The 22,236-nt window shown below is 43.2% G+C and overlaps 1 protein-coding gene across 2 annotated transcripts in view; it reads right to left on the minus strand.

Annotated features, from left to right (window-relative positions):
* FERMT3 (FERM domain containing kindlin 3) overlaps window positions 1-22,236 on the minus strand; it is a 77,415-nt gene that overhangs the window by 2,947 nt on the left and 52,232 nt on the right. For both annotated transcript variants that reach the window (XM_069207106.1, XM_069207107.1), the window contains exons 12-13: window positions 5,803-6,021; window positions 2,172-2,296 (exon numbers count right to left, since the gene is read on the minus strand). In XM_069207106.1, the coding sequence (XP_069063207.1) occupies window positions 2,172-2,296; window positions 5,803-6,021 (344 nt within the window). The remainder of the gene's footprint in view (window positions 1-2,171; window positions 2,297-5,802; window positions 6,022-22,236) is intronic.

Below are 22,236 nucleotides of genomic sequence, written 5' to 3' on the forward strand. Positions count from 1 at the left end.
GTCTCTTCAAAGATGGTTTCTTTGTTGCAGTGTTGGACAGAGCCGCTGTCCTCTGGAGTTTCTTGGTCCTTTAGGTGCAGGTCAGTCCTCTGAGACCTCAGAGGTCGCTGGTCCCGCTGGATGCATCGCTGTGCTGGTTCTCTGAGTCTGGAGACAGGCTGGTAGAGCTGGGGCCAAGTCAGTTGTCGTCTCCGTCGTCTCTGCAGGGCTTCAGGTCAGCAGTCCTTCTCGTTTCAGGTTGCAGGAATCTGGTTTCCTGGGTTCAGGGTCGCCCCTAAATACTCAATTTAGGGGTGTGTTTAGGTCTGGGGGCAGTAGCCAATGGCTTCTGTCCTTGAGGGTGGCTACGCCCTCTTTGTGCCTCCTCCCTGTGGGGAGGGGGGCACATCCCTATTCCTAATGGGGGGAATCCTCCAAAGCAAGATGGAGGATTTTCCAAGGAGGGGGCCACTTCAGCTCTGGTCACCTTAGGGGTAGTTCTGGTTGAAGGAGTGACTCCTCCTTGTTTTTCTCATTATCTCCCTGGAAAAGGGGGGGCTGTGTCCGGGGGGCATCTCCACTAGCTGGAGTGCCCTGGGTCATTGTAACACGAAGCCTGAGCCTTTGAGGCTCACTGCTAGGTGTTACAGTTCCTGCAGGGGGGAGGTGTGAAGGCTTTGTTTCTGGCCTCAGAGAGCACAAAGGCTCTCACCCCATGGGGGTCAGAAACTCGTCTCAGTGGCAGGCTGGCACAGACCAGTCAGTCCTACACTGAAGGATTGGATAAAATACAGGGGGCATCTCTAAGATGCCCTCTCTGTGCTTTATTTTTAATAAATCCAGCACTGGCATCAGTGTGGGTTTATTATTCTAAGAAGTTTGATACCAAACTTCCCAGTATTCATTGTAGCCATTATGGAACTGGAGTTCGTTTTGACAAACTCCCAGACCATATACTTAATATGGCTACCCTGCACTTACAATGTCTAAGAATGGACTTAGACACTGTAGGGGCACAGTGCTCATGCAGCCATGCCCTCATCTGTGGTATAGTGCACCCTGCCTTAGGGGTGTAAGGCCTGCTAGAGGGGTGACCTACCTAAGCCACAGGCAGTGGGTTGTGGGCATGGCACCCTGAGGGGGATGCCATGTCGACTTTGACTTTTTCTCCTCACCCACCCATACAATCTGCACTTGCAGTGTGCATGTGTTAGGGGTGGGGACCTTTAGGGTGGCACAACACATGCTGCAGCCCTTAGGGACCTTCCCTGGTCACAGGGCCCTTGGTACCACTGGTATTTTTTTTGCAAGGGACATATCTGGGTGCTAGAGGTGTGCCAATTGTGGATACAATGGTAAATTTTTAGTCAAAGAACACTGGTGCTTGGGCCTGGTTAGCAGGGTCTCGACACACTTCTTAGTCAAATCAATATCAGGCAAAACGTGAGGGGTTACAGCAACAGGAAGCCATTTTCCTACAAGTACATATACTAGTTCCATATATGTGGCCTCACTAGTTGTAGTTTGAAGCTCTGGCATATAGGCTTTGGTTTCTCAATCCAGGAATAGTGTCTCAATATGTACGTAAAACATCCCTAGTGATGTTTGAGTTTTAGCATGCACTGATTACCGCACCCATCCAGGATTCAGGTGTGGTGTTCTGTAAACATGATTTTGCTTGTCCAGGCATAAAGTGTTGATAACTTGACAAGACCTCACCAGCATCAGTTTGCAATGCTAATGTACGACTATGGCAGAATTGAGATGGTGGTTCTAGAGTTCAGATACTAGGCATCTCTTGTGATCTGACAATAGATCACCAGTGTTGAGTTGGCATGTTGAGGTGTACATATGGCCTCTTAACTCTCTAATTGGGAATTTGGTGTGTATGGATGGCCCTTCAAAACTTAAATCGGGTTACTATTTTGCCACAGCCAACTGAGATGTCAGTGTGTTGTAATGACCTTGGCAGTCTCAAGTTGGGGTGTTGGCAGAGTGTTCTCCCTCAAACATTTGTAGCAGGATACCATCTGTAATCCTCCCAACCCAAATGCACCTTTATAGTTATATTTGTAGGTCTTATGTGAGCTTTGTGATTGTTGATATTTTTGATGTTGTCAACTTTCTTAATTCTAATCTGCAACACTGACAGTAGCAACAAAGGAAAACAAACATTAAAAGTTCAGCTCTACCTGACAAGAAAGTATGAGATGCCAAAATCTGGAAGAGACTGCCAGGCCTGTATAAACCTCATCTTGGCATCCATTAGAGACAGCTGAGCCACGTTCTGGTGAGCTTCCAGGATACGCGGGGTTAACTGCAAGGTAAGCAAGCCAGTGCTTTAATGTTACATGGTAGCATAAACAGATCAGGTTTACTCTTCCACCAAGGACCCAGACGCCTCCGCTCCGCAGGACTTCTACTCGCACATCTCATGTACGCACAGAACCAGGTCAGGAGAATAAGCATTCTCTTACATTGCTCCCAAAGTGTAGAACAGCCTCCCACTCCGTATCAGAGCCTTCTCTCTTCTTGAATTTCACAGTGCCAGGATACCCTCGCAGGTAATAGTGTGCTTTACAAGTACAAACAACATAACATTATTCAATTACCGATCCCGTGTTGGAATGATCACTGATTCACAAAGTTTAAGCAGTTCATGTGGGAGAGCTTCCCCTTTGAGAACAGTGACAAGAGCCTGGGCTGGGGGTCAGAGGTGGGGGAAGGAGTGGAAGCAGGCAGTGTTATTTCGAAATCTCAGAGTCCGCAGAGCCGCAAGGGTCGCATTTCTAAACCTCTGCTGCAAGGACTCAGTTCAGTGCACCAACATTAAATGAGAAAAAACAATTGGATCACAGTCCTGACACAAGTCCACTGTGCAATCTTGCACAGGTAGTGTTTTTAGTTTTCTATGAAGGCCTTTAGATGACTTCAGGGACACAGTGGCAATCCAATATTTTGTTTAGGAATAACCCACTCAAATATAGTACTGAGAAACAGGTACATGTAACCTAATTTTTTTATTTTAAAATCCTTATTCTAGTGCATGGAGTATGAATTAACCACAGAATGCAACACATTAAAACAGCTGTGTAAAGATGAGCAAAAACAAACTAAAAGTTTCTACCATTTTAGGGAGTCTCTGCTATCATAACACCCTAAAACTATTCCTAAATGCTATGCTTAATTGTGGCCAAAGCATTAAACTGGAAACTTGTCTTTTTGGTTTCTGGCTTCAGCTATTCTTTATCAGAATTCTGCTAAGGAAACAAAATATATGCGGCCAGTTAAGGACACCTTTTGCATGGCTTCTGAAATCAACTCTCAAGCTGAGTTGCAGGCTCTGCAATTTAGTGTGATCTCTGGGTATAATTCTAGTGTGAAGACGTCTACTAATCAGTGGTTATATCCTGGCGTTTATATAATTTATACCACAAATTTTATTTCATAATTTCAAAACAAAACAGGGTTCAGAGACACCATGACTTCTGCAAGACGAAACTAACATGGTTCAAAATATGTCTGCTCTATCCACATGTTAATCTTAAGCATCCACCCTTGTAAAACAATAAGAAACATGGCAGCCTAGACTCTTAAGGAGCCATACTGAAATGGCTGTGCCCATTTAAATAAAACATATAATATGTCAGCACACAAAGTAGATACCTGCATTTGTGCATGTATTCTAAGACCTACACATTTTCTGTGAGAGATCAAAAAAGCTAACATCAATCAAGGAATAAAAGCAGACTCACTAAAAGAGAACTGTCAAAGTGTTTGCTACAGGGTCCGCTGATGTCTTCTCAAAGGAGAAACTTTTTATTTGGCCATTTATTTATTTTTCAAAAAAACAGTGCCTGTCCCCATCTGGGAACACAGATACATGTATGAAGATTTGCTGCCCCTTGCAGGCCTCTTTCTTTGCATTTGCAGCCAATCACAGGGGTTGCAAATTGTGTCCTGCCTAATTAATATTTATTAAGCTGGTTATTTTGCGGCCTCATGAGAATGAACAATTTGCAATATGACCTTTTAGTATAAAGTCACAGTGCAAATTTCATCCCCAATCGGAGATAACAGTGTGCGAATTGAACATCATCAGTTTGCGACTGCAAGTAGCACATCAGATCCCTATGTTGTTAATTATGAATCTTTAACCTGACTCGTGTCTCTCCGCAAACGTTAATCTTAGTTTATGTATTATTTAGGACCAGCTTGTTTGCTGTAGAATTTTTCAAAACGTTCAAGATAGAGGTGTCATTGGTGTCATTTCAATGCAAACACTGGGTGGGTCACTACTGATAATCTTCTTCCAGTTTTTTGTTTTTGAAGAAAGAGATCAAGATTATTTATGAATATTTAGAGAGGGGAACTAGAAGTTTAGAGTCACCTTATGACTCAAAGTACACTTGGGCATAGTTGCCCATTGCGTATGTGTCAGATGAGCTGTAGAAGTCCCAGTGGGTTCTCCATTGCTTCCAGGGTATGTCTTACCTTGATGTGCTATATAAAGTCTGTCTGAGGTCAATAAACACCACAAAGACCTTTAATACTGTATACCTTATTAATATATAATCTATGCTACTTTTCTAAAGTGTCAGTTTCCTCGCACAGCCTTGCTTCGGCTGGCAAAAGCATAATCCTTCATTCACTTGCTTCTAAACTGTTCCTAACAAACGTTGTTTCTCATTCATTTTGGAGAGTGCATCGACTATCTGAAATAGGTTACAATTACGTGGAATGGTTTCATCCCCTTTTTTAAAAGGGGAACTGTTTTATTGGACTTTTAAGAAGAAGGGGGTAACAGCACTGGTTCATACTGTACTGACAGCAGCTGAAGTTCATCAGACTGGGTCTTCCCTGGACTCTTTTTTCCACGACACCAGTAACAAGATCCATGATTAGACACACACTGTTGAGGACGCCACGACCACAAACACAACCACTGTCTGAGTGGACACTGATGAAGTACTTGTCTTCCCTGTCCCAGCGGAGGTGGCTCTTAATTGTTTAAAGCCATTTCCTTCTGCTACCTTGCCAGTAACCAAACCCTTGCTTGACTGTATTTTTGAATGACAAACACCAAACTAGTAATGGCATCTGTAACTCAGCTTGCAGCGGCAGGCTGTTCACTTTCATTCAAACATTAAAAGACGCTTGACATGGTGTAAAACAGAGGGGCTGACACCACCGAACAGTAGTAGGACTTTTGTCACATGTATACTAGTGGGCTTTTGACTTCTGCCCAAACAGTAGCAGACCCCTAGTTGGGCATACTTCACAGAGGTTATCACAGCTGGCAACCAACCAGTAGGACTCCATGATTGATCCTATACGTCCTCTTATGTTGGTTAAATATACTGCACTCAGAGGTTTAATCAAAAAGCCGAGCAGGTCAGCAGAGATGGAAAGCAGAGCCTGGGAAACAGGAAAAGAGGTTACAGCATAGAGGGAATGGGAAAAGCTTTGTGGGTGGAGAAGTCTTCCCCAGAATTCTCTCACCAGACAGAGCAATAGTGCATTGCAGGCAGACATGGTGGGAAGAAGCTTGGCTTCTCATTTGGCCCACCCAGTGACGGGGATGTCTCTGGGCATACTCCAGAGGTACTGGCACCACCGAAAATGCTTAGTTATTGCCTCCATCCAGCTTGTAAAGGGTAGTTCATGAAGCAAACAACAGTTGAATTATTGCCATTATCTAATCGAGATCAGACAATGTGTGTCTCCCTCCTCCACCCAATCTGCAGTGTACCTCGTTTCTGTTCATTGTTCAGATCACACTAGAAGGCCCTTGCCGTTGGCATTAATGCAACAGTCCCTCACCTGTTTGGGTTTGAACTTCTTCTGGTAGCGAGGTGACACCAGAGCCTGCATATTGACGTTGTCGGAATCGGCAGAAACCTGCGAGCTGTCTGGGTTCGATTTCTGGAGAGTGAGGAAGGATAATATATTCTCGATCTCCGACTGAAATGTGCTGTCAGCCATTGTCTTGCCTTTGGCAGCCAGGCGGCAGGCTGCCATCCATTTGGCATATTGATGCTCCTGAAATACCAGCATATGACAGAAACAGTTACTTAAGTTATACAAGTCTAGTTTTGTGTATCACAGACCTTGATCTTAACTTTTCTTTCTAAGACTCATGTGAAAGATTAAAGGGTGCACCTCTTTTAATCTGTTATTGACATATACACCGTTGGTGATCCAACACCTCAATCGTTATTCACACTGGGCATTACTCGTGCTAAAAAGTCTGTTGTGAGGCTCCTGGAATGATAGACAAGCCTTGCTATCACAAGCAGACACCAGATCTATTGACAAATGAGACACTGTGGTAAGAGTGGAGTGAAGCCACAGTCAAAGCTCCTTCTCTGTCCAAAGGTCCAGGATCAACACCATTCCAGGAACCAGGCATCACACACTAATGTCACTTTATTATGTTTCTGGCACACTGGCACAATCAGATATTGGGAGTCTGGGAAGATATACTGACATATTGATGCTCCTGGAATACCAGCACGAGACAGAAACGGTTACTTAAGCTCTACAAGTCTGATTTTGTATATCACAGAACTCTGTTCCTAACTTTTCTTTCTAAAACTCCTATGTGAATGTTTAGGGAATGAAACGGCACAATTTGCAATATGATCTTTTATCATAAAGTCACATTGCAAATTCCGTCCCCATTTACAGGTCTGTAGTATGGAAGGTTATTGAAGCAAATTCTATTTTAAAAAAATATATATATTTGTATGCTGAGTACGTTTACAACATACCACATACCAGAATCGTGCATAAAAATAGAAAATAATAACAAGACAATGCTGGGTGTGACTGGATGAGAAAAACAACACAAGCAAAAAAAAGGAAAATGGCCTGACAAGAACCCCCTCAATGGATCCCCTATCTTCCTGAGCCTAGTTCTTTGCTCATCATTGTCGATAATCAAGCTTTTGAAGGGACCCGTATTAACGAATTTGTGCTTGAGCCAATAACCAACGGCGAGTCCAGATTAATTGGACCAATACAAAAGCAAACATATAAATTCCACCCAGGTGCCCGGGAATGTAATGTGAGTGACCTAAAACAATTAGTTTAGAATCCCACCTCAGATTAGTCTTAACTAACTAATTTAGCTTCCCAAAAACTGTCTGCCAATAGTCAGAAATAAAAGGAATGGTGGCAGAATGTGAACACCTTCTGCGTGATCTACTGAAGGAGTTTAGAATCCTGCCTGAAATTCATACTATATAGACAAAAGTCGTTAAGAAATTTAAACTGATGAGTTTTGACACATGTGTTTTTTAAGATGGTATACACAAAAACAATTGTGCGCCTTATGTTGACAGAGGTAACTTCGACCCGAGACGTCGGCTCCACTTATCAGCAGTATGCTGAAAGGGATCAGGTCACCATTGAACCTCGGCCAACATAATTTTATATGCTAGACTAATGCCCTTCTAGGTGGGCCACGCTGCAAATCTTCCAAGGAGGCATTAGAGGAGCAATCCACGTCATCCCTCTTCAGACCCCGATAAAATGCTAAAGCTGAAGATAACGGAAGAATCCAGTGCAGGGAAGAATACATCTTTGAGATAGTATCTCGTATGAGAGAAGAGCATCGTCTTCCTAGAAATGCCCCAACATGAGAAGGCGGGAGCCCTCCCCACAGTCTATGAAACTCTCATGTACTGGCTGAGGAAAATTAGGAGTGCAACCTAAATTTGAGAATATGTTGTAGAGTGATACCCAGAGATCTTATTTTCAGTTAAGCCCATTTGGAATGAAAGACGCACAAAGTCTTAAACCGAGTCCTTTTAAAATATGCCATGTCAATGACTCCGCTCTGTGGAACAATGTCTGCCCCCCCCTCCTCCCAAGGAAGATATTCTGGAAACAAGTGGCCTAACTCCCAAGGTTCACTATCCAAAACCCTAGTAAGGCGAGCCATGAACGCCGCTAGGTAATATACTTGTGGGTCTGGTAGCGAAAAATGTCCTTCCTCCGGAGGCTTCTGAGCAGTAATATGGTGGCTCTAGGCTTTTTATACCACCTATATACATTTTTGCCACGAGGCCTCAAACTGAGAAAAGAATGCTTTGTGTAGATAGAGAGGTGTACATCAGAAAAGTTATAAAGATATAAATAAAGTGGCAAGATAATCATTTTATTGAGATGACACCTTCCAATTAGCCCTATACATAATCAATCCCACTTACGATAATATTGCAATCTTTCTTGTGAAAAGTTGTCCAAAATTAAAATCAATTACCTCTTGCATCTTCAGAGAAATTTCTATCCCCAAGTATGTAGCTGAGCTGACCCAGTGCTGATCATGCCCAGATGGAGCTGTATTTGTCAGATCCAGAGTTTTATCAAGGTTGAGCTTGTACCCTGAGATAGCCCCAAATTTGCTTGCTATAGTTTTGACTGCTAATAAAGAAATCCCAGGGGTTGAGGTCAAGATAGTAAGATCATCTGCATAAGCTAACAATTTGAGCTGTAGCTGGTGGATCCGCAAAGAAAGAATATCCCCAGATCTCTTGAGAGCTTGAATGTAGGGTTCAATATACAGCGCAAAAAGGTGGGGTGACAACGGGCTCCCATGACAGGTACCTCGATTAATCAAAATAGAGTCTGTCAGACTACCTAGACAGGAGTCTGGCTCTAAGATTCTGATATAGCTGCTGAACCTGAGTAATATACCACAAGCCAAATTCCGATCCCTTCATAGTAGCCCCAAGAAATGGCCATGAAACCCATTCTAACGCCTTTTCTGTACCTAGCATTATCATTCTGACCAGGTTTCCCTGAGCGGAGCTTACATTGACAGCAGTAATTACTGTGTTATGTGCTGTGGTATCCCACCGTGGAACAAACCCATGCTGGCCCTCATCAACTTTTTGAAGGTAGTTAGTTGCTTAGCCCAGGCCTTCTTGATCGCATTATCAAGTAGCCATTTCCAGATGGAATCTTGATCGATTGCAGATTGATCAGCAAAACACCCTATCCTGAGCAGCTGCACTGCATATCGAGATGCGTTCCAGGTAAGTAAGAGAAGACCGAATACTTGCTTCAGCCAGGCCTAGCTCCTTCTGACAAAAGAGTATTTTAGAGTATGGCCTCTGCAAAAGGCTTTAAGGGCACCCAAGACCGAAAGACTCGAAGTTGAGCCCAGGTTCTGCTCTAAAAAAATCCCTACCTCCCTGTCCATTGAGTGAATGAAACCTTCATCAAAGTTTAAGCTTCCTGTCAAAGGTCCAATTACTGAGCTTAGGAGTTAGTAAAGAGCCCTCTGCACGGATAAAGAGAGAGAGTTAGTTGTGATCAGGGATCACCCGAGGATTCATGGAGATGCTAAGATGTGAAAGAAGAGAATGCCTGGCAAGGAACATGTCTTTTTGAGAGAATGAGTTATTGGCAGTCTAATAATAGGTGAGCCCGTATTGCCCCAGCCAGGAGTATGGCCAGACATCAACGTGAGCATGGAGTCACATAACTTGCTGCAGAGCAGCCCTGGAGCATTTTTCCCTGCTAAAGATAGTGTCTATGGAGGCAGTAGCCCTATTCCCAGAATAGGTTGAGTCAATTCGCGGGTTGAGAATAATATTGAAATCATTGCAGAGTAGCATGGGTTCCGGCCACCGATGCAGCTCAAGACAAAAATACCATTAAAAACTACAGGAACATCGGTTAGCACCACAGAGTGCACATAGAGTAAAACCAGAGTTGGCCCCTTGTGAGCACTGTGATAATCCATCAGCCGCCTGAGTCTGAACAATACCCAGCAACAGCCCAACTCTTATGCAGAGCTAGAAGAGCAATTCCTCTCTGGGCAGCGGTATAGCAGGCAGTGATCAATACATGATAACCAAGATCGTCCTGCAGAATGACTAAGTGTGTGGATGCAAATATTACTCCTTCCTTATTAATTTACACTTATGAGCGGACTTCATACATTTTATATTCCACAAAAGGATATGTAGCTGTTGACTAACCCTCCGAAATAACCATTATCATATTATACCCAGCATCCAGCACACCCTGCAAAAAGATAGAAGAATTAAATCTGACTTAATTGTTTCAGGAGAATGCTGCACTAATACCTCCAAGCCTCAGTTTTTTTATTTGTATTTTTCTCCCCCACAATCCCAACCCAGTATCCACGCCACATTAGAGATGAGACCTGAACCCTCCCATTTCCCCCCACACACAAAACCACCGCCCCTCCCCCAGCTCGATTCGAATCTGCAACCCCAGCCAGGGCCCAAGGAAGAGCTTGTCATAACCCCCCAATTGAAATGATCTGTGCTGTTTTTTTATGGCCCCCTATTTATTCTGACCTATGTGGACTTAACTGTGTGCCCCACTCCACTCGTAGCATGGTGTCTCATATCTCAACAGTTCTGGTATATGCTTGCGAAAGCAAGGCTTTCCTTAAAGAGTGATAGTTTATTTATTTTTTAATAGCCTTTCATTAAAGAGCCAAAGTTCATACAAAGATAATTTGACTTTCTTGTATCTTTCCATTTGTCCAAATAAAAACAAAGCACTCTAAGACTGTGACATCACTCCAAAGACAAATTATGATATCATACCTAAAAGCTAGTATCAGAGTATGGTGTAATGCTACTTAAAAGTACAATTCTCCCAGCCACTAAATATCAGATTGTGCCTGTATGCCAGAAACATAATAGAATGACATTCGTGTGTGATACCTGGTTCCTGGAATGGGTTGCTCCTTCTCTTTTTGGACAGAGAAGGGTAGACCGTAGCCTCACTCCACTCGTAGCATAGTGTCTCATTTGTCAATAGATCTGGTGTCTGCTTGTAATATAAAGGCGTTTTACCTGAAATCAGACTGTGCCATAATCCTAGCAGCCTACTTTCAAACTGTTACAATGTTCCAGAACGTGTTGCTTGGCTCGGATATGTAACTCTCAGCATCTGATATCAGACTTCCAGGTCACTCCAGGGACCTGAAATCAGGTTCTGACATCACTACAAAAATGTAAAATTGAACGTTAGAGCTCACTACACATTAAAAATCAAGCTCTGACATTGCACCAGAAACCTAATATGACTGTGAAATCACTCCAGAAACCTAATATCAGACTGGGATGTTAAACCACAAATCTAATATCAGGATTTGGCATAGTGCCAGACACCTAACATACTGTGAAGTCACTCCAGGAGCCTAAAATCGGATTGCAACATTGTACCATAACCTAATACGAGACTGTGACATCACTCCAGGAACCTAAAATCTAATTGTGATACTACACCACAAAGCTAATGTCAGAGTGTGACACACTGCTACAGAACCTTACTATTAGAATATTATGACAACTTTCCAGACCCCTAATATCAGATTGTGCCAGTACGCCAGAAACATAATAGTGTGACATCACTCCTAATGATAGGCTGCATTTGAAGATGGCAGTGCATATGCATTGGCACTCCAAATAATTTTGCTGAAGACACAGTAGCTTGGATGTTATCAAAATTATCAAACACAGGGTATCCCCAAATGTATTCTGTAAGGTTTGTGAAAGGGGGAAAACAACCACAATGAATAATAACACTTTCCGCTTAACCTATCTATCTTAACCTATCTAGATTTGTCAGTGGAATAAGTCTGATTTGGAGTGACCCGAAAATGTCCTTTACATTTTTATATCATTTTGCATACTTTCTTTTCTGACATTTTTTCTTAGATTTATATATTTCACTTTTACATAAACTTTTCTGTATATAAATACAGTGCTTAAAACTCTTACATAGATTCACAGAAACAATACTACAGTTTAAATGCAATATCAAGACAATACAATACATCACAAAAGGACGTTTTGATCTCCCCTTTCACTATTCCTCACGCACACATCACTCCCCTTCACTCCATATGTACTATGGACCCCTAGATCAGAAACCTTTAAACAAGCCACCAAGGAGACCATTCTACTTTAGCCTTCCATTGGTGCATTTTGAGCTGAGTACTACAAGACCCATGCATTTCTGGATGTACTACAACTAGCGTGCCCTCAGACCAGTCGTCCTTTTCTATCTGTCCACACTCATATCACTCCAGAGTACACAACCAACAGCGGGAACTCTTTAATATGTCTGTTCTATGGAAGGCTACTGAAGGTAATTTTGATATATATATTGGCACCCAATTTATTCGGATCTATGTGGCCATAACGTTTAATGAAATAAGGGGTGTGTGTGTGTGTGTGTGTGTGTGTTGCATGTGTGTTGCATGTGTGTTGCTGTGCTCGTGCAGAATAATCTGTTTTACACTGTCTGCACATTACCACATACTTTCCAGTTCCACACTTATCATTAATAGCAGTTTGAAGGTAAAACAGTCTGCTCCCACATTGTGTACTAATAATTCCAGTTTGGGAATAAGCCTGTATGTCCTTGTTAGGCCTCCGGTTTCGCTACCCTGGTCTCACTTGAAACATCTAGTAATGTGTCCTATGATAGCTTTGTGGGTCCGGCAAACATCGCTACGTGTACTTTGCCTGGATCCTCGGAGACATATTGCCCGAAGGAACACTACACTGAAGGCCATCAGGGTTACAGCGGGTATGCGGGCGGGCGGGTGTTACGTGGCTCGTCAACATAGCACCAAGATGCCAAGGGCAAGTAGGGAGAGAAGACTAATACATTACGGAAGCTCGAAACGTTTTTAGGGTTACATTCGGATCATTCTCACAATAATTCCTAGTGTTGAGTTATCTGTTAACGTAATAATTGTAGGGCAAATGGCTTACAGCAGACTAGCATGTAAAAAAAGTCTATTATATACTACAAACGTTGTATGCACTCTTTCTTTCAGGGGCACTTTCTTTTTTATTTACACCATGGAAGAGCTTTTCTGACAGGTATGTTGCTTTCGTAACAGCCCCAATATTCCAATGAGTATAGTCCAAAGGTAAAGTGGGGAGTAACCTGTCTGTCTTCCTTCCTCCCCCCAACCCCCCCCCACCCTTGCAGACAGCAAGGCTAAATACGTGTCTTTGGGTACTTAGGATCCCTAATCCCCCTTCCCCCCCAAAAAAACGAGGATACATGATTATTCATCCACTGTTTAAACTGTCAGGAGTTTTGAGAATTCAGGTGAGATGATTCCAGCACTCCCGGGTAAAATTAATTGAATTCTCAGCTTGGCCTCTAACACCCATCTTCTGGGCCACAATTCCATGGCTGTCGGCAGGGAGGGACATCCCTTCCCAGGCACTGGAGACAGGTCAACATCTCACCCCAGGACTGCAGAGACGCTCGCTGCTGCCCCAATCAAGTAAAGGCAGTTCCTTAGAAAAGACTACTTCTCTTCTCTCTACTCCACACTGCCAATGTCACCCTCCTTCCAGGCCTCCAGCTACAATGTATTTGTATCACAGAGGCGTGGATTTCCCCCTCACAACTTCAGCACACCTTGGCCCAATGTTATGTGTATTTGTAAAGCACACTTTCACCCGTGAGTGTATCCTGGTGGTGAGCAGATATGTTTGCCCGGCCCTGCCTGTGGGCTTACCATTATTTTCTTCTTCTCCAGTCATTGGTCTACAGCTAGAAGGCTATTGCACAGCCCCTACACCAACTTGGTTACCCAAATGGCCCAGGTTATGAGTGGCCTCCTAATTCTGTTGGGGACGGCAACTGCAGTACTAACCCCATCGCAATTATGAGATCTTGGTGTTTCCACAGATCTGTTAATTTTCTCATAGATATTTCAGCTCCTGAAAGCATCCAAAATCTCTTATGAAAAGCAGTGGAGAATGTGGAATTACTACGAGAATCGAACATGGAATTATCAATACCACTAGTATTTGTAAAGTCGAGGGTGGTGAAAATCCAGGCCACTCGAAAAGAGCTATGTCTGTAGCAGTTAGTCTACCAGTCACTCTTCCTTTGAGTTACCCATCACCTTTTTTCTTAACTTCTACACCTGAATGCCTTTATCATAAACAATCTCATCATCGCTGGAGTCTTGACTACTGATATAAGAGCCACCATGATGATGAACATGCATTGGAAATTTAATTGGATACAAAGACCAAATATTGAGGCAACACGTGAGGTAGGCACAGCTAAACATAACACTCAGTTGCTCTGGCCAAAGGGAACCTGTACCTCTACATCTGGTGTGCTTAGCACGGTGTCTGTAAATCTAAATGTCTGTTTTGAACATTCAGAAGAAGGATGACTGCAAGACAACTGATACAGACTTGGCGTGGACTGCAAGCGCAGAAATGCCATCTGTTCAAGGGGGTCTCTGCTAGACGCCATGACCCAGAGTGCACAAGCAAGTATTACAAGCAATGGAGGCTGTGAAGCTTGTTAACTGTGGCTGGGGGTCAATGATACAGGATGTCTATTCAAAGAGCTAAAGATATACATTATTCTAATTTGTAGGTACTAAAAGGTCCACACAGTGTTCAAAGTATGATGTAGGAACAAAGTAAGCTGGAAGAGTCCCTGGTTAATATGAAAGTCTGAAAGTCTGAATGTTTGACAAAAAAGAGGGATAACGCATGAGAATATCATTGCACCTATGAAAAACTGTACAGAACTTTTCAGGAGCGAGGTCATACGATTGGCTTACTTTACTCTTTGAAGTAATCTAGTTGCCAAGTCGTGGCTACCACATTGCTTGTTTAAGATCACTGGATGCAATTAATTCAAAAGCATGTGAGTAAAAAAATAAAGTATGCAAATTCTTTATGGGATATGGCCTCTAAACGGAAAGGTACAAGTAGACCAGTCAATCAAAATGTTTACTAACTACATGGTTATGCAGAGAGAAACACTGGTGCTCTGTGTTCCAACTGGCAGAAACCACTACCAATTAGCATCTGCCTAAATCCCTTATGATACTCAATGTGGCGAGTTGGAGAAAACAAAATAATTTGTGTTCATAATATTTGGTTTAAAATGATGACTTATTCTTTATAGCCTAATACTAATAAAAAATCTGATGCATAAATTAATTCCGTCCGGTGGCCCTCCGCCTGTATGACTGCAGTATTATACCAAGTCAAATCGTGGCGCCTTTGGGTAAGTATCTTAACAAGCTGAGCGATGGTGAGGCCAAAGGTACAGAAGAAAGTGCTTCTTCTGAGATTACCAAAGGCAACTGGGATTGTTTCCCATTCCCCAGGATACTGAACAATCAGACATCTCTTTGGGTGTTTTTTATGGTATGTGAATTTACTTGCTTAGCACATGACTGCGAAGATTACTGGTGCTGCAGAGGTGGACATAAGCACGGAGAATGAAAAGGACAAAATAAAAATAATAAGCATGAAAGACCTTTACTAGGGAATATTTTTAAAGCTTTCACATTTTAGCTTATTTTGTTCACTGAATAAAGGAAGAGGCACTGAGAACGCTGTATCGCTATAGGTAGCGGTTAGTGTTCTCTTAACTTGCAGTAGATATAGGCTAGTTGACTAGAGACACCAGTCTGGGGTATACCAGGTAGATCTGGTTGACCACAACTGAAGTGTTGGTGAGTATACTGCTTTATGCACCGCTGTCTTTGCATTTAATACTGTTCGCATTATAACTAGCAGCCAATGTAAAGGCCTAAATGTGGAAGTAATATGTTCTCTTCTGTGTTACCCAGACCTGGACCTGGCAGTGGTATTTTGCACCAGCAGAAGTCCTTGCGAGAGACTGGTTGGAGCTTCTGCATCAATGGCATTCTTGTATTCTAGATGTTATTAAATGAGAACATTTACCACAGTGATATGTCATTTATAATCAATAAACAGAAGCAACCTTTTTTTTTTTTAAGTGTCTGCCTTCGCAAGAAGAGAAGTTAGCAAAGTTGGAAACCTAGGTCTGAGCCACTGGAGGTATCTAACAGCGCTGTAAAGTAGGTATCAGAGGTGAGCTGGAGCTTAGAAGTTAAGTTGGAAAATCTATGAAGCACACTCTGCCCAACCAAGAGTGGAAGTGGATACCTTTTGTTGTCCCTTGATGCATAGAGATCAAAAGCAAAGCAAAAGGCAACTATCCCTTTGTGTGGTCTGCAGGGCTGGACTGGGAGTAGGGTGACCACCTGTCTGTATATTTCACAGACTGCCCGTAATTTTGCCCTGCTGTCCGTTGTCCGTGATGAAAGCCTTAACGGACGGCATTTGTCCGTAATTTGAGCCTTTAACCTAAAGTACAACAGCTGGCAGGGCGAAATTATGGGCAGATCAGTTTCCCCAGCTGGATTGAAAGGCTCCTGTGCTCTGAGGGAGGGGCATACAGATAAGACACAGACCTTTGTGCCAGGGTATCTCCTTCCCTAAAGAAATGCAATTGTGGGCAACTGGTAAATCTGCAAATGCAAAGGGGCTTGAAAACCTGCATTGACTTATGATAGAGAGGCACTGTAATGGTTTTCCAAGGTGAGCTGTGGAATGTGTGGTTTTAATGGAGTGTTATAAAAAAATGTTAGTACTAGGTATAAACTGTATTTTATTCATATCTGTATTTGAGAAGCCCTTTTTTGTATTTAATGTATTTGTGCATTTTGTAGCAGCCTATATTATGATATAATAGTATTTATATAGCGCTTACTACCCCCCTGATGAGGCGTTGAATGCATGTTTAAAATAAGGACTTACACATTCACAGTTCTTTCAGGGATCTCTGTACCTCACAGTACTAACAAACATTGGCAAAGCCAATAGGTTTCGTCTACACAAGAGTTATTGGCTTTGCCAATGTGTTTTAGCCATGTTATACACCTGAGTGTCTGCTGTTCAGCATGGCTAAAAGTTAGTGACACAGTCGTACAGAGAGGAGAAGAGTGGCATAGGAGCCGTGGCGTAGAGCCCAGTGGTGCAAAGTACAGTGCAGTGGGGTACAGTGCAGTTGTTTAGAGTGCATTGGCATAGAGTGCAGTGGTTTAGAGAGCAATGGCATGGGACAGAGTACAGTGGCATGGACTGCAGTGGAGTAGAGTGGTATGCAATAGAGTGGCAGAGAGTGCAGAAGTGTAGAGTGGTGCAGTGGCATAGAGTGCAGAGTAGACTTGTGTGGCAGAGAGTGCAGTGGCGTAGTGTAGAGTGGTGCAGTGCAGAGTAGAGTATAGTGCTGTAGAGTGCAGTCGCGTAGAGTGGAGGGATGCACAGTAGAGTGGCATAGAGTGCAGTGGCATTGAGTGCAGGAGTACAGAGTAGATTGGTGTACAGTACAGTGGCGGAGAGTGCAATGTTCCAGAGTAGAGTGTCTGTGCAGTGATGTATAGTGGAGTAGAGTGGCATAGAGAGCAGTGGCGTAGAGTACAGTGGTGCAGAGTAGAGGGCAGTGGCGTACAGTGCAATTGTTTAGAGTGCATTGGCGCAGAGTGCAGTGACAGAGTGGCATGGGGTAGTGTAGCATAGAGTGCAGCGGAGTAGAGTGGCAGAGAGTGCAGTAATGCAGAGCGGAGCAGTGTCATAGAGTGCAGAGTAGACTCATGTGACAGAGTGCAGTGGCGTAGAGTGGTGCAGAGTGAAGTATTGTAGAGTGGTGCAGTGCAGAGTAGAGTATAATGCCTAGAGTGCAGTAGTACAGAGTAGAGTGGTATAGAGTGCAGTGTTGCAGACTAGAGTGTCAGTGCAGTGGTATAGAGTGGTACAGAGAACAGTGGCATAGAGTACAGTGGTGCAGAGTAAAGGGCAGTGGCATACAATGCAGTTGTTTAGCGTGCACTGGTGTAGAGTGCAGTGGCATATAGTGGCATGGGGCAGAGTAGAGTGGCATAGAGTGCAGTGGAATAGAGTGTATTGGGGCAGAATGTAGTAGTACAGAGTAGAGTGGTGTAGAGTATAGTGGCAGCCAGTGCAGTGTTGCAGAGTAGAGTGTCAGCGTGCAGTGGTGTAGAGAGCATTGAACTAGAGTGCAGTGGTGTAGAATAGATTGTTTCAGAGTACAGTGCAGTTGCACAGAGTGGAGAGGTGCAGGCTAGAGTGCAGTGGCATAAAGTAGATTGTTTCACAGTAGAGTGAAGTGGCTTAGAGTGGAGAGGTGCAGGGTGGAGTGGAGTTGCATAGAGTGGCACAGAGTGTGAGGGCATAGAGTGAAGTGGTGTAGAGTGCAGTGGCATACAGTGCAGAGCTGTAGAGTAGATTAGAGTGATGTACAGTCTATTGATGTAGAGTGCAGGGGCATAGAGTTGAGTGTTACAGAGTAAAGTGCACTAGCATAGAGTGTATTAGCTTAGAGTGCAGTGGTGTACAGTGTTGCAGAGTGGCATAGAGTGGAGTTGTGCAGACTAGATTGGTGTTGCTTAGACTGGAGTAGTATAACGTACAGAGGAGCAGAGCGCAGTGGTGTAGAGAGGCGTAAAGTGCATTGGCATAGAGTAGAGTGGTACAGAGTAGAGAGGCATAGAGTGAAATAGCATAGAATGCAGTGGCATAATGTGGAGTGGTTCAGAATGGAGACAAGTGCAGTGCAGTGGCATGGAGTGGCGTAAAGTGGAGTGATACAGAGTAGGGTGCAGTGGTGAGGAGTGGTTCAGAGCTGCGTGGAGTGGAGTATGCATCATGTGGTAACACACTGCCATTACAGACAACACATTTGTGATTGAAATGACCATTACATTTGCACAGATATACAGTTTTTCAAATCAAACTATACTGGGCTCAGACGGTGATGTGTGGCAATTGCATCACCTAATGCAATGATTTGTTTTAATCATATAAAAGTATTTGTTTCCAGTACAGTTCAGAATTAACAAAAATGTGCTTCATTTGTACTCCTAATTCTGATATATTCTGAAGTGTATTGAAATGTTGTCATGTGAAAGAAAAAACTCTTTCCTAACCCCACTATCCAGCAAGATTGGTGCATAAATCCTCTCACTTTGAAGTCAGAGAATGAAAAGTAAACACTAAGTTCCCACTGAAGACAGAGCCTGACATTTGACTTTGTTCTTTGAATGCACAGCAAATGTGATGAGATAAGAACAAGATTTACAGGCCTGCTTACAGAAAGGGAGCACTCTGAAGGATACTATTAATAAGGTTTTGGCAAGGGAAGGGACAAACTCAAGCTGCATGGCCTAAACAAATAAAGCCAGCAAATTGAAAGCAACAAAATGTGAGTTACAAACCACAAGGCCAATGGCAAGCAACAGGCGGAATGAATTCAGAAGGAAGCACTATGAATGCACTTAAAGTGATAGCCGTGGGGTACTTCTTTGGGGGAAAGTCCAGTATTTTAGTCCAGTCCCTATCTTGCAAAGGTTTGGCCACATCAATCACCCAGGTAGTATGACGAAAAGACCTGTAGTGGTTTCCATGATGCAGGAAAGGTCTGTACACCCATTCTATCAGTTTGCCACCAGTTCCTATGGTGTAGAGCATCTGGCACACCTCCTGTAGGGTTTGTGCTAGGTGGCAGACATGAAATAGGGCATTTATTGATTATTTAAGGAGGTTGTAAGTAAGGAGTTGACCAGGGTGAAGATGGTAGTCTGCCAAAAGGGTTTGGAAATTTAGTAGCTCGCCGTCCAGAAAGAAATCCCCCAATTTTAAGACACCTGCAGCATACCACTAATGGAGTTGCTCTGAGCACAGCCATCCTGTGCGAGTGGGAAGGCTTAGCAAAGGCAGTGCAGGAGCATAGGGTTTCTTCATGTCAGCAAGCTTGCATGTTCTAGCAAGGCAAGGGAAAGCTGTGCATGATAACCCCAGATGGTGATCCGTAGAATGGTCAGTAGGAAACAATGAGCAGTGCATTAAGCCTTTCTTAAAAGTCTTTACTGGTAAACCCCATCTCATGCAGAGAGGTGGGCAGAAAGCCAGCAAGCCACCCATTGGACCTGTGCAGCTGAATAATAGCATTTTAAGTCCAGAAGACCTAATCCACCTGCAGTCACGGGTAGCTTTAGAGTGGAAAGAGCTACCCGACGGTGCTGCAGCGACCAAATCAGATGTGTGGCATGTCTGAAGAAGTAATGAAGGATGAGCCGGGGAAGGTTTGCAAAATAATCCTATCATTGGAGTAGCACACCATCTTCTCTAGTGCCCTGTGGCCCACTACAGAAAGCAGAAGAGAAGAACAAAAAGCAAACTGGGTTTGGAGGGACCGTGACGCTCTGCCGAGATTTCCATCCTGCAAATCAGTGGGAAAATGGTAGATATTAATTGCTAGGTATCAGAAGGTAACTGGTTCCCAGTTCAATCTGAGTTCTAATTGTATATTAAGGGGAAAACAGTGCCATTTGTGAAAGAAACACTAATTACATTTTGAAATGTGCACATTTTGTTTGTGCAATCTACATCCCAAATATTTTGAAGACTGTATGTATACTTGACACTTATGGATAACCCAGATCACTAGTTTGGCTTTTGCTCAATTTCAAAACCATTTAAATACATAGACAAAGAGGGCAATTACCTTGCAAGGGGTCTGGTCTCTGCTCACCCTTCACAAGCACGAACAGTGGACTATTGCACCAGAAGAGTTTGCCAAGGTGGATGGGGGTTGCTTGTTCAACCACTTGACTGTGCCTCCCCAGGTACCCAATACTTTCCAATAGTCTTGGTGGACCCATCCTGTCCGATTTTAGGAATTGTTCCACCTTGTTCTTTTCTGCTTTATTTATCCAGTTCTTAGCAACAACCCTTTGAATCACTTGCCGTGGATCTTCCATTGATCTCAATTTCATCCTCCTCTTTTATTATCTTTGATTGGTAGTCTGGGCTCCCATTTCTGAGATAAATGTAGAGTCCCAGACATACACTCTAGTGCTGTGAGACTACAGACAAGATATGGGAACCTCACATCCTGACATTAGGTGTGAGACTGTCGCCAACACCATCTGCTCTGCCTCTATACATTATTTTTAGGTTGAAAGTCTATGGGCAGTTGGGGTAAGCCAGATGTTTTTGTTCAATTTGTTTAAACTAGCATAAGGTTAATTACCTTAATGTTTCCCAAACTGTATGCCAGGGGTTTCAAAATGTTCAAAAACATAATCAAAATGTTGCTGTTACTTTCTCCTCAAGAAAGATTGGGTAGATTTGGGTATGGGTGATGGCCTTGCTGCAGTACTGAAGGGCATTCATTTACTACTGAACAAGGACATATTGTGACACTTGAATGTAGCATACCAGGAGGCAATCATAAAAAGACCACAGTGAATAAATAGTGCTATGTTAAAAAAGAGTAAATGCACTGACAACACAGTGAGGCATGGCGTCTCTTGCGTGTGTCTTTAACACTGTTTGTTCTTGAATTTTTGTCCTGAATTTTGACCCTTTGTCCTGAATTTTTGTCCTGAATTTTGACCCTTTGTCCTGAATATTTTACAGTCCTGTCCAGAATTTGCCTCAATTCCAGGTGGTCACCCTAACTGGGAGTCCGATCCAGGCCTGGCAGAACTGGCTCCCGTCCTCCTCTCTAATCTTTCTCTTTCCTCCTCACTCTCTTGCATACTTTCCTCTCTTTCTTTCCTCCTCATTCTCCTGCAAAACCCCAGATGTGAGTGCTGAATTATCTGAAGCAGGTAAAGCAAATGAAAGAGGGGCCTGAAGAGCCCGCTGCCTTCAAAATCAGCCTCCAAATGCTAAAGCCCATGTCAGGTGAAATATAAACGGACAATACACCCCTGGTGGTCACCAACCATGGTAGTGATATGTTGGCCTGTTTCGTGTATCCATTCACATATTGTTTTTGTATACATGATGAGTTGTGGACGCACCAGATTTGTATTACTCTCCCACAACCACAGTTCCACAGCTAGCATTTACACCTGTGAGCAAGAGAGTGCCCCATTTGTTGATTCAAAACATGAAAGTGATATTAGTAGAGACCAAGGTGCAGATTTACTAATTATTTTAATACAACGCACCAACCAAAGGTGCTGTGTTGAGTGGAAGGGAGACAGCAGAGCAGAGCTGTATCTACTAACACATGGCATTGTTTTCTCTATCCCTGAACGGGCGCACTTCAGGCTGCCATGCACCAGCTCACATCCTCCTGGCACCATAGTGCAGGGGGGTGTTTTTCTGTTTTGTCAAACATAGGTTTTGTACTAGAAAAGGACCCTTCCAGTAGAACAACTATGCTTTACTACTTTCGCCATATCGTATTTGTGCTGTAAAGTGCAGCACGTGTGCAAAGTTGGAAAAATGTGAAGGCTTTTGAAACTTGCACCTTTACACCTGCCTTCAGGAGGTGCAATTTTTGTTTTGCAGAAATCACACTCTACAAATGTTAGTAGATAGTGATTTGTGTCAAAACGCACGAGTGGTA

Source organism: Pleurodeles waltl, chromosome 9 (genome assembly GCF_031143425.1).
Source record: "Pleurodeles waltl isolate 20211129_DDA chromosome 9, aPleWal1.hap1.20221129, whole genome shotgun sequence".
NCBI classification, from domain to species: domain Eukaryota; kingdom Metazoa; phylum Chordata; class Amphibia; order Caudata; family Salamandridae; genus Pleurodeles; species Pleurodeles waltl.